The sequence below is a fragment of the Mustela nigripes genome, chromosome 8, assembly GCF_022355385.1.
Source record: "Mustela nigripes isolate SB6536 chromosome 8, MUSNIG.SB6536, whole genome shotgun sequence".
In the NCBI taxonomy this organism is placed as follows: Eukaryota; Metazoa; Chordata; class Mammalia; order Carnivora; family Mustelidae; genus Mustela; species Mustela nigripes.
In genome coordinates, this window is record NC_081564.1 from 8056421 (window position 1) to 8068931 (window position 12511).

Genomic DNA, 12511 nt, shown 5'->3' on the forward strand with positions numbered 1-12511 from the left:
TTTGAATTCAACTTGGCTGCAAGAGCCTGCAAAATATCTTCTGAAGTCAAACTAAGAGGTCCTTTTGATGAGAATATTCTCTTTGGACCTTCTTATTGTACATGACAACTGAAAATGCCTATCTCTACTGTAGTTAAAGGGGCCAGGAGGAGGAGCAGCCATGCCCCACTCACTCATAATGGCCAAGAGGGGGGAGATTACCTGTCACTCAGGACGACTCCTTCGGCTTCAGGTGGTGCAATTGAGAGCTGGAATGGAGTGTTGAAGTAATGCTGCTGCTCATCTGATCGGTGCACAACCTCACCACCCCTGACAACCAGAAAGCCTGAATCACCCAGGTTTGCTGTGTGTAAGCGGTGACTAGTTCTGTCCAGCACCACGATGCAGGCAGTACTGCTACCTAGAATCAAAAATGATCTCCATTTATTTTTTCTTCCAAGGCTATCTTTGCATCCACAATTTTTATCCCATCACCTCAAAAAGCCACATTGGAACCTCCTTTGCTTATCTTAGTCATGCTGGTACCTCTAACAACTAGCAATAGTAACCTGATCAGTGTCAACATGATGGGGAAAGAAAAAGGGATTTATATTACATATAGGAAGCAGGCCCCTGAAATCTGAATTCTTCCGTTTGCAGAGATAGAAAACAATAAAAATGGCTGGTATTTAATCACACTATTTCATTTCAGTAGTACTATAATCTATGCCAAATGCTCAAAAGCATGTTGTTGAGATATTAAGTTTTAATACTTAAATGCCAGAATAAGAATGTTATGTTTTCTTGACATTTCTCATTAGTCATTGGCAGGAAGCCTTCTCCATGAAATTCACTGAAATTAAAGACAGGGCACATAACTACAATTTTTAACCAGACTTCCATCTGTTGAGGTCATGAAGAACCTTCATTGGAGACTGAGTCACTACGAATTGACAAAACCAATTTTCCCAGGTAGCCTGTGCAATCATCCTGTTCAATTTACAGAGACTATTAATGTTCAGAGGGAAGAGACCACATTCCACACAGAGAGCAAAAAGCTCTGTGTACCTTTGCAGCCCACAGCTCAGGTGACCTTCCTGAGACTGAAAAGCTGATGTACAACCTGTAACACTACTTTCAAGCACTAAAATTTAAACCTATACCTACAGGGAAAAAAAAAAAAGGCAAAATAGAAAAATAAACAGTTCACCATGAAGTAAATGTAAACAATCTGTAAATATATGAAAAAATCATCATCGCACTAGTAGCTATTTTGCCCATTAGTTTAACAAGAGTCAAAAGATACCACATGGTATTGGCAAGAATGCAGGGAACATGGTTGTCACCATGTCATCCACGGTGACAACATAGTTAAACTACACAACTTTTTTTCTTTTCTTCTTTTTTAAGATTTTATTTATTTATTTGACACAGAGAGAGAGATCACAAGTAGACAGAGAGGCTGGCAGAGAGAGTGGGTGAAGCAGGCTGCCCGCTGAGCAGAGAGCCCGATGCGGGGCTCAATCCCAGGACCCTGGGATCATGACCTGAGCCAAAGGCAGAGGCTTAAATCACTGGGCCACCCAGGTGCCCCACTACACAACTTTCTAAACGGCAACATAACCTTAAAAAATATGCTTACCCTTTGATTAGCAATTCCTAAGAAACAACTAGAGATGTAAACAAAATAAATACAGAAACACTGCTTAAGATCAAAAGATCAAGAACTGAAAAGAACCTCACTCCTAAAATTAAGGAATCAGCTAAATAAATTACAGTACATCCATAGAGTAAAAAGCTACACGTTGTCATATAATACTTAGGAGTACAGACCTCTGCAGTCAGCCTCCCTGCCTCTGAATGCTGGCTCTTTTACTTACTAGCTGTGTGACCTGGACAAATTACTTAACCTCTTTGGACCTGTTTCCTCATTTACAAAATAGGGAGACCATAACTACCTCTTAGTGTTGAGAGGATAAAATTAGTTAAATCATATCGAACACTTATATCACACAGTGTTAGCTATTTGGTGGCCACTTAGATTATTAGAGAAATATATTTGAAAATGAAAGATAAGTGAAACAAGTAGATTTCAAGCTAGTATTTAAGATTTTAAGTATTTAAGTCTCCTTCAATAAGAAATGTTATCAAAATTAAATTATACATCCAAAAAAGTGAAATTTAATGTAATTAAAAAATAAACCAATAGTAGGCAAAAGCTAAACTGTTAAGATGACGGTTAAAAGCAAAACAAAAGAAACAGGCTGTGGAGCCAGCTGTGTTAAATACCAGGGTCCCATTGTTTTCTAGCTGTGTGACTGTGGGAAAGTCACTTATTCTCTCTATGCCACAGTTTTTTCCTAACAAAATAGGAAATAAAAGCAAAAGAATCTACCTCATGAGGTAGTATATTCACAATTCCTATTACCATTATTCTACACAGAAACATACACAGAAAAAAATCAAGGTGCATAATCACTAAAATAATAATAGTTTTCTGGGAGGGATTATGGATAATTTAATTTCTGATATTTTTCCTTGATGAAGGATGTATGATGAAAATGTATAACTTAATATAAAAAACCTTAAATTTAAGCATTTATCTCATCATAATGTTCAGAAATTCCATTTCCTTGTTATCTAACCTGATGCCCTAACGCTAAGCTATCTAGTCTCCAGCCATCAAACATCAGAGGAATAAGGCGCTGTAACTAACTGGCAGTGCTGCCAGATAACCTACTGCACAGCTTATGGTACAGTTAAGATCACCAATTACCCTTCCTCCTTAACTCAGTGCACACTTCAATAGAATCACCACACAAAAGATCTTCTGAAAGCTGATGGGATTCATCTGAGAAGGAAAAATGACAGATGAGTAGTAGAGCCTTGAAAATCCTGGGGCAGGAAGGACTCGTGTTGACTCATTATTACTCACTGACAGACCCAGGCTATCATTTTGCTACCCCGGTGGCTGTCACCCGCTGAGTTAGAGTCAAAATGGTCATTGTGAGTGACAGAGCTTTAATATGCAAAGCAGCACCAAAGAAGACAAGCCCAGCCTTACAAAATCATGTAGGCTTGGAGTATATATTCTCCTCTGCCTCTTCATATAACTGATGTGTGCACATGGCTCAGGCCCTGAGAACCTAATACTGGGAGAAGAGCTCATTATTCGTATGTATTTGGAGAGGAACAAGCAGGAAAAGAAGAAAAGAAGTGCTGAGAAAAACAGCATCTCATGTTCAGACCACTGACAAACCCAGACAGGCACCCAAACAAATCATTCATGCTAAGACGGAAATATTTTTATCCTAATAATATATATCCCCTAATTTTGCCAACTACTACGAAACATTCTGTGCAGCAAAGAAAGAACCTTATTAGGACTGACCCCTCAAATTCTTAAGATATGCTGGCTCCCTAAGACTTAACTCCACCTAAGAGTTTCTGAGGAAATACATATTAACAATTAGCCTGTGATGTCAACCCAGATCTAAAAGCAGCTAGAAATTGTCAAGAAATAGGTGTTTGACCTTTATATTGGACTGTGTTACAGGCTTTTTAGCAATTACTGGATTAAAAAAGAAAATGGATTGGATGCCTCCGTGGCTCAGTTTTTAAAGTGTCTGCCTTCACCTCAGGTCATGATTCCAGGGTGCTGGGGTCAAGCCCCACATCAGACTCCCTGCTTGGTGGGAAGTCTGCTTCTTACTCTCCCACTCCCCCTGCTTGTGTTCCCTCTCTTGCTGTCTCTCTCTCTGTCAAATAAATAAAATAAAATCTTTTTTTTTAAAGGATTACCTAATCTTGTAAAGTTATCATTATTTGCAATTATATCTGAGGTTCAGTAAAATTCAGCAGGCTGTCTTTGCCAAAAAATGCTTGAACTTAGTTACAAAAGCTTAGAGGTATGTACATAGATTAGGTGAGAGAAGTGTCTATGTGTCAAACATAGTAATGAAGGATTATTTCAACATGTCTTTTACGAGAAAAGTGATTATAATATTCAGTGTAAGAAAACTTCTAATAAGTCCTTAAATTTATTTTAAGATCTTCAAGCTATACGACAGTAAACAGGAAAGGAAGGAGGGATAAGGAAGAAACACAGCAAAAAACCCCGAAGCTTTCAAAGTGCAAAATCAGGGCAGGTGTTTTCCAACTGCTTATTCTAAGTCATAGTAAATGGATAGGGGGATGTTGGCAGAGGACTCACGGGAACAGGCAGGAATTGGGACCTGGAATCTGTATCTATAGGCTCTTTGTTAGATGTCAGACTATCAGATAATATTCTGCAATGTCCGCTTTCCCTCAACCTGTTTCTGAGTATTGCATGGAGCTTTGAGCCGCTCCTTTTCACAAAAAAAAGATCTCTCCATTTAACAAACAAAGCAAAAGGGTCAGAGGTTAAGTAGTTTGCCCAAAGTCATATGGCAAGTTGACAGAGAGGTGCTAGAAACAGAATCTAGGATGTTTCACTGTGCCAGGCAAGCTCCAGATTGCATGTCCAAAATAGCGGATTAAGACAAAGCGGTATATTGAAACCTCAAGACAAGGTTTCTCTTCAGATAGAAGGAAAACAAGCTGATTAGTCACAGCACAAAGACAGAAGATGGCAGCGTGATGAAAAGAACCCCTTCTTATAAAAGATTTAAATTGAAGGCAAAATTTTACAACGTGGAGAACTCCATTAACACTGAAAAGAGGTTGATTTTTAATATGGACAGTGACTCGGGGGGGGAGGCTACTTCTAGTAACCAGAAAGATCCTGGCAACTAGCAGAAACTTAATAACACCCTTCTGAAAGCTTGCTCAGAAGGCTGGGTAAGTTGTTGGGTAAGTTCCCAGGAAACCATTTAACAAAGAAATGTAGAAGCTTGGCCAAAAAATGCTCCATTAGCATACCAGATAAACACACACTAGGTATTTGTTAAGGTTTTTTTTTTTTTTTTAGATTTTATTTATTTATTTGACAGAGACAGCAAGAGAGGGAACACAGGAGCAGGAGAGGGAGAAGCTGAGCAAGGAGCCTGATGTGGGACTCGATCCCAGGACCCTGGGATCATGACCTGAGCCGAAAGCAGACGTTTAACAACTGAGCCACCCAGGCGCCCTGGAAGTTGTCTAGTACAAGATTAATGGGGATTTATTTTGTGCCATGCTATTTCACAGACTAATCAGCTCCCTGCTAGCAGTCTGGGGTGCCGATCTGCAACTCGAACTCCCCAACTTAATTTTACATACCAGATCCCTTTCTTCCACCCCTGGAGAGAACCACTATCCTGAATTATACAATCACTTACTTTTCTTTCTTCTTTTATCCTATTTTGGAGTCCCTGAACAAAATGGTTTTACTTTTTTATGTTTTTTTTTTTTTTTTTTTTTTTTTTTTTTTTTTTTTTCTTTTTTATGTTTTTGAATTTGAAATATGGAATCAGACTGTTGGGTGGTACTCTGCAATGTTCTATTTTCCCTCAACAACATGTTCCTGAGTATTGAATGCAGCTTTAAGTTGTTCCTTTTCTTTCTGTATTTGAGAGAGAGAGAAAGAACACAAGCTGTGGGGAGGAGCAGAAAGAGAGAAGCAGACTCTCCACTGAACAGGAAGCCCGACACGGGGCTCAATCCCAGGACCCCGAGATCACGACCTGAGCAGAAGACAGATGCTTAACTGACTGAGCCACTAGCACCCCAAGCTGTTCCTTTTTAAAATGCATTCTTCTACAGTAAGTGGACTTCTAGGTGGTTCTCAGTTTCCTGCTATTCTAAGCAATGTTACCAAGAACATTCTTATACCCATCTCTTAATATACAGATGTGCAAGAGTTTCTCTAATCTAAGGTGTAGACTCAGAAGTGGAATTGCTAGGGCATACTACCTTTCTACATTTAACTTTATTCCATAATTCCAAACTGTTTTCTAAAATGGCCATACCTATTTATATTCCCTCGGAGCAGTAGTATATATTCTGGTGAGCTCACATAGCTTCTCTATCAAACTCTGCTGAGTAAAGAAGTTCAGAAAAAAAGCTGGGCTGCTAAGTGGTTTTCTTAGTTTTGCTGTTAACCATCTCATGCGCTTCTTTACTGAGGGAAACACAGTCTATCTACTTACCAAGCAAAGGTACTTTATTTTGCAGCAACTCACAGTAGCTTGTGGTGAGGATTCCGATGGGATTACTTGGGACGAACCGTCCTTCTTTTACTAACCGTTCACACGTCCGCATTAAAGTCCCTGAGAACTGGGATGGATCAACTCCATAGTCTCTCCACCCTCCTACACCATCTGCAACCCCTAAAAACAAAACAGAACAAAAATTACATTGAAAGAGTATTCTTACCAACTTCTCAAATTCTTATCCCTGTCTCCTCTTAACAGTTCATTTTATTACAGACTAGTACATACATCTACCCTGAAATTCAGAATGAAAAGTGTTGAAATTTAACTACACACTAATACTCTTATTCCCCATTTTCTTCTTTGAATCTGATCTTTCATATATTGATAAATAAATACGTGAGCTACCACAGGGTGGCATTGCCTACTAGCCAAGAGTTCAATTTCAGCAGGATTATCATCTTTGTGTGGAAGTATTTATGTTATTCATCTTTATTCTATAAGAATGAAAATTGTGCTGAAACTAGTGATAATACAACAGAGCCAAAGCTGGCAATCATTCAGAATATCAAAAACAGCAAACTCTAACTTCAAATTTTGGTAACTGTGAAATAAAGAAAGAAAATTAAGAACATATATCATCCTCTTTCCTCCTCCCTCAGAGACAACCACTGTCCTTTCTGTACAGGCCTATACTGTCTAATACAACAGCCACTACCGAACTTGATGACTGAGCCTTTGAAATGGTGCTGATTCAAATTAATAAGTCCTCAAAGAATAAAATACACACTGGATTTTGAAAACTTAGTACAAAATATTTTGGATGGAATGTGCTAAAGATTAAAATTAATTTTACCTGTTTATTTTTAACTAATGCAAATACTAGGAAATTTAAAATGATACGTGTGGTTCATACTATATTTCTATTGGACAGCAATGATACAGAGATTTTCAAGGGTCCCTAGAGCTGTTGATGAGTTCAGAGTCCCTCCAAGACTCCTTCATCAAGAGGAAACTAGTGTTCAAAAAAGTCAGTAAGAGGGGCGCCTCAGGGGCTCAGTGGTTAAACCTCTGCCTTCGGCTCAGGTCATGATCTCAGGGTCCTGGGATGGAACCCTGCACCGGGCTCTCTGCTCAGTGGGGAGCCTGCTTCCCCCACTCCTGGCTTGCCTCTCTGTCCACTTGTGATCTCTGTCTGTCAAATAAATAAATAAAATCTTAAAAAAAAAGTCAGTAAGACATCAAAGTCAAAATCATACTATATCCTATTCAACTACTTGCAAAACACTAAGCTAATTGTTCAAATTAAAATCAATTTCTGTTTACCAAATTCTAACAAACCGAGGGAGGGGCTCCTGGGTGGCTCAGTCAGTTGGGCAGCTGCCTTCGGCTCAGGTCATGATCCCAGGGTCCTGGGATCAAGTCCCACATCGGGCTCCCTGCTCCATGGGGAGTCTACTCCTCCTTCTCCCTCTGCCTGCTGCTCTGCCTGCTTGTAGGCTCTCTCTCTTTCAAATAAACAAAATCTTAAAAAAAAAAAAACAAACTGAGGGAACTAAAAGATCATATATATATATATATATATATGTAATATTAAGGATTTAAGTGACTATGTATGAACCTTTCTGGAAGGATCTGTAAGTATTAATGGTAGTTTTAGAAATAAGAGACGCAAGTGATCAGTAGACTAACGGAGATTTTAGCTTTTTCCCTCATACTGTTCTATAGTTTGAAATCTAATTTTATAATGATCATGTATTGATTTAATAATAAAAATATTTAGGGATTTTATCATTTTTAAGGCTTGCTGAGCATTAAACATCCTCCCTACACATATATTTGCATTTTTTACATGTTCAACTTTCATACACATTTTATTAAATTTTTTTTTTTTAAAGATTTTATTTATTTATTTTACAGAGAGAGATCACAAGTAGGCAGAGAGGCAGGCAGGCAGAGAGAGAGGAGGAAGCAGGCTCCTGCTGAGCAGAGAGCCCGATGCGGGACTCGATCCCAGGACCCTGAGATCATGACCTGAGCCGAAGGCAGCGGCTTAACCCACTGAGCCACCCAGGCGCCCTATTAAATTTTTTTTCACACACATTTTAAAGAACCTATATGGTACAAAAGTAGGAAAATGCCTATATAATGCATCCCAGAAAAAAAGTGGCTTAACATGAAAGGAACACATGAAACAGGTTTTCTGGTGATGGCATTTCTCAGCAGAAATGGAATATATTCTGAAAAACACGAGAGAACATAATGGGCAGAGTATAAAGAAGGTGACAGACAACATCACTGTCGGGGCAGCAACTTTCCCTACCTTTTGTGGCCAACCAGGAGGCAAATTTCATTATGGGGCAGTTCCAAATCAGTTGATTAAATGATATGTCTGGGGACACCTTGGTGGCACAGTCGGTTAAGTACCCCACTCTCGGTTTCAGCTCTGGTCATGATCTAAGGGTCGTGAAACTGAGCCCTGAGTGGGGCTCTGTGCTCAACATGAAGTCTGTTTTAAACTTTTTCTCCCTCTCCCTCTGCAAGAAACCCCTCACCAGGCACTTGCACTCTCGCTCTAAAATAAATAAATCCAGGGGTGCCTGGGTGGCTCAGTGGGGTAAAGCCCCTGCCTTCAACTCAGGTCATGATCCCAGAGTCCTGGGATCGAGCCCCACATTGGGTTCTCTCTGCTCGGCGGGGAGCCCGCTTCCCTTCCTCTCTCTCTGCCTGCCTCTCTGCCTACTTGTGATCTCTCTGTCAAATAAATAAATAAAATCTTTAAAAATAAATAAATAAAAATAAATAAAATAAAATAAATAAATCTTTTTAAAAAATGATATGATGCGGGGCACCTGGGTGGCTCAGTGGGTTAAAGCCTCTGCTTTCGGCTCAGGTCGTGGTCCCGGGGTCCTGGGATCGAGTCCCGTGTCGGGCTCTCTGCTTGGCGGGAAGCCTGCTTCCCTTCCTCTCTCTCTGCCTGCCTCTCTGCCTGTTTGTGATCTCTGTCAAATAAATGAATAAAATCTTTAAAAAAAATGATATGATGCCTGGGATTATTACAAAATAGGGGGGAGGAGTGACGGAGGAGTGGATAAAACAAGATTGGCCATGAATGGAATTGAAGTGGAATGAGACGTGCTACATATTTGAAATTTGCCATTACACAAAGTTTAAACAGAACTAATAATAATAAGAAAGAAAACAGATTCTTCTGCTGGCTGTGTGGAGAGCAAGAGCAGAAAAAGGGGACGAGTCAGGAGTCTATCTTAGTAGCTTGGTCATGAAATGGTGGCAGTACAGTCAGAATGCAGGGATTTGAGATCCAGTGAAACAGAAGGACTTACTGGTATACTGGACAGGGGTGTAGCAGTGGTGGGGAGAGAGAAGTGTAAGGAATGACTAAGGTCTACCCTACCAGGAAGAAGCATTACTTTTTTCTGTTTTTCAAGCAGTTTTGAGGATATCTGGAAATTCGTAAGAGAATTTAAGGTAGTTTAATAGGAGGTTCTTTACCCCTTTCATTAGAGGTAAGAGCTCACCATTATTTATTTTATTTTTTAAAGATTTAATTTTTAAGTAATTTCTACACCCAATGAATCAAGAACCTCAAGCCCCACCAACTGAGCCAGCCAAGCAACTTGTCCTCACCATTATTTTAAATGCAACAATTTGTGTTAAAATACAGAATGCAATTATAAACCTTGCAATTCCATCTGATGAATCATTCATTCTTTCCAAATTACTGCCTGCTTGAGAAAAGAATTTCTCTTTAAACAGTGTCTGATCTAAGAGCCACAATTAATTTTAAATACAAAGTGGTTTCATCTACAAATGCCCTTCACAAGAAAACCATTAAAATCTGAGATAACGTTGAGAGTTGATCCTGGCACTCACTAAATAATCTGTCAGCAGGTTAGAGAGTCTGACCTGACACAGCCCTTCAACATTAATCAGATTTCTCCCAGAATAGAGTGCAACCTTTCAAGCACCTGTTTGCTTTTCTATGGGAAAAAGATACCATGCAAAGCTCCACTGGTGAAATCTCTTTAGGGAAAAAAGGAGATTCAAAAAGCACATAAAGTGTTCAATAAAGCTGTGGGGTAAAAAGGCCTTAGTATACATAAATAATTTACTTACAAAGAACAAGTTATGTAAGAGGAAGAGTCATAGTTGGGATTAGAATGAGGCTAAAACCAGAATAACCTACCACAGGTACATTTGAAACCTAGTTTAATTCATATTGGTTATTTCTACAAGGAAATGAGTATTTCCTCTCATGAACAAGCAAAAACTTCTATCCACAAAGGGAGAACACCTTTTAAACAGTGGAATTAATCCAGATACAAAGAGAAATTTCACTCAGAATACATTTCAAAGGGAAAGAAAACAACTGTTAAAGGAGAGATTGCTTAAGATACCAAAGATACGAAACAGCAAAGAATCAGAACATCTCTAAGAGCAAATGAAGGGTAGAGTAAATATTAGGAAATAGAGAACTGAGGGAGACACATCCTGCCTATGAGAAGCTCGCCTTCTACTGGGCAAAGACTATTCACTCGCGCAGGAACTAGACAAACAGCTCCCAGAAATGCTGCTATGGGGGGTGGGAGGTTAAGAGCAAATGGTTAATGCTCATGGGGCACTGTGGGAATGGAGCAAGCTTTTGCTTAGGAAATAGCATTCACATTAGGCCTTGCAAGGTAAGTCCCGATTTCCACAGGCAAGGGAGAATAGTAACAGAAAACAAATGGAGGGCAATTAGGTGTGCCTGGGGGTTTGGGTTAAGTGCTGAGAAGCTGAAAAATGCAGGACAGGAGCTGAAGCTGTGGAGGGCCGAGAATCGCTATCCAAGAACTTAATTTTTTTTTTTTTTAAAGATTTTATTTATTTATTTGACAGAGAGAGAGATCACAAATAGGCAGAGAGACAGACAGAGAGAGAGATGAGGAGAAGCAGGCTCCCTGCTGAGCAGAGAGCCCCATGCGGGACTCGATCCCAGGCCCCTGGGATCATGACCTGAGCCGAAGGTAGAGGCTTAACCCACTGAGCCACCCAGGCGCCCCAGAACTTAATTTTTTTTTAAGATTTTATTTATTTATTTGACAGACAGAGACCACAAGTAGGCAGAGAGGCAGCCAGAGAGAGAGCGGGGGAAGCAGGCTCCCCGCTAAGCAGAGAGCCCGATGCAGGACTTGATCCCAGGACCCTGAGATCATGACCTGAGCCAAAATCAAGAGTCTGAAGCTCAACCGACTGAGCCACCCAGGCACCCCTACAATCTGTACTTTGGAAATCCTGATAGCAATGGAGAGAATGGGTTGGGAAGAGGTTGGAGGTCAGGCATCAGCTGCAAGATTTTAGGTTAGAGGTAAGAAGAAAAATAAAATAATCACTGGAAATACAAAGGAATGAATACAGAAAGACACCTGGACTTGATATCAATGTATTTTATATCAGTAGATTTCTGGACTTCAAGGAATGAGTACTGATTAGATGATTCCCCAGTTGGGAAAGGGCTGGAAATGCCTTTGGAAGACATTTAATTCTGTCTCGCGGTATGCGGAGTTTTAGGTGCCAGGAGGACATTTTTAGGGAAATGTTCTATATGAAGTCAGGAACTAGGAGTCTGCAACTGGGAAGGCAATCGGGGCCACCAAATCTTTGACAAAGATCAGGAACTGAAACCACTGGGGTAGACGACATGGTCAAAGAAAGCACAGACAGTAATAAATTCAAGTGGGGATTTTAGGAATGAGAATTCCTGGCCAAAGAGCTCACTTGTGAAATGCGCCTTACTCTAGACATCAAATTACAATCACAAATATGATAGCTGATTAAGTTCAAGGAAGTATCCAGTTTGGCAGAATGACAGAATTTCTTTAGAGATGAAAAGAGATGAAGTTGAAAAGGTAGGCTGAGTTTATAACTGGGAAGTCTTTGAATGCCAAGAGTTTATACTGAATATAGAAGTTATTTCCTTTAACTCACTGTAATCATCTTATGTCTCCATTAATGACATTCTGTCAGCATACCTTTAGCTTAAGTGTTTCCTTTGACCCAAAAATCCAATTAAAACCGTTATTAGATTAAGATAATGGTTACATATCTGAAATAGCCAAGCAGAAGGCTGAGAGGAGACTATAGAGTGCAGATAATTTCTTTATCTACTATTTGCATGGAAATACCAGTTTTGTGAAGTCAGAGATAATCAATTAGAAAATATGGGGCGCCTGGGTGGCTCAGTGGTTAAGCCGCTGCCTTCGGCTCAGGTCATGATCTCAGGGTCCTGGGATCGAGTCCCGCATCGGGCTCTCTGCTCGGCAGGGAGCCTGCTTCCCTCTCTCTCTCTCTCTGCCTGCCTCTCCATCTACTTGTGATTTCTCTCTGTCAAATAAATAAATAAAATCTTAAAAAAAAAA

At 39.9% G+C, this 12511-nt stretch overlaps 1 protein-coding gene across 1 annotated transcript in view; it reads right to left on the reverse strand.

Moving 5' to 3' along the window:
• The window catches only part of PPTC7 (protein phosphatase targeting COQ7), a 41784-nt gene that overhangs the window by 9754 nt on the left and 19519 nt on the right, over positions 1–12511 (reverse strand). Inside the window, exons 2-3 of the mRNA XM_059408399.1 lie at positions 6090–6269; positions 202–400 (exon numbers count right to left, since the gene is read on the reverse strand). Coding sequence (XP_059264382.1) covers positions 202–400; positions 6090–6269 — 379 coding nt within the window. The remainder of the gene's footprint in view (positions 1–201; positions 401–6089; positions 6270–12511) is intronic.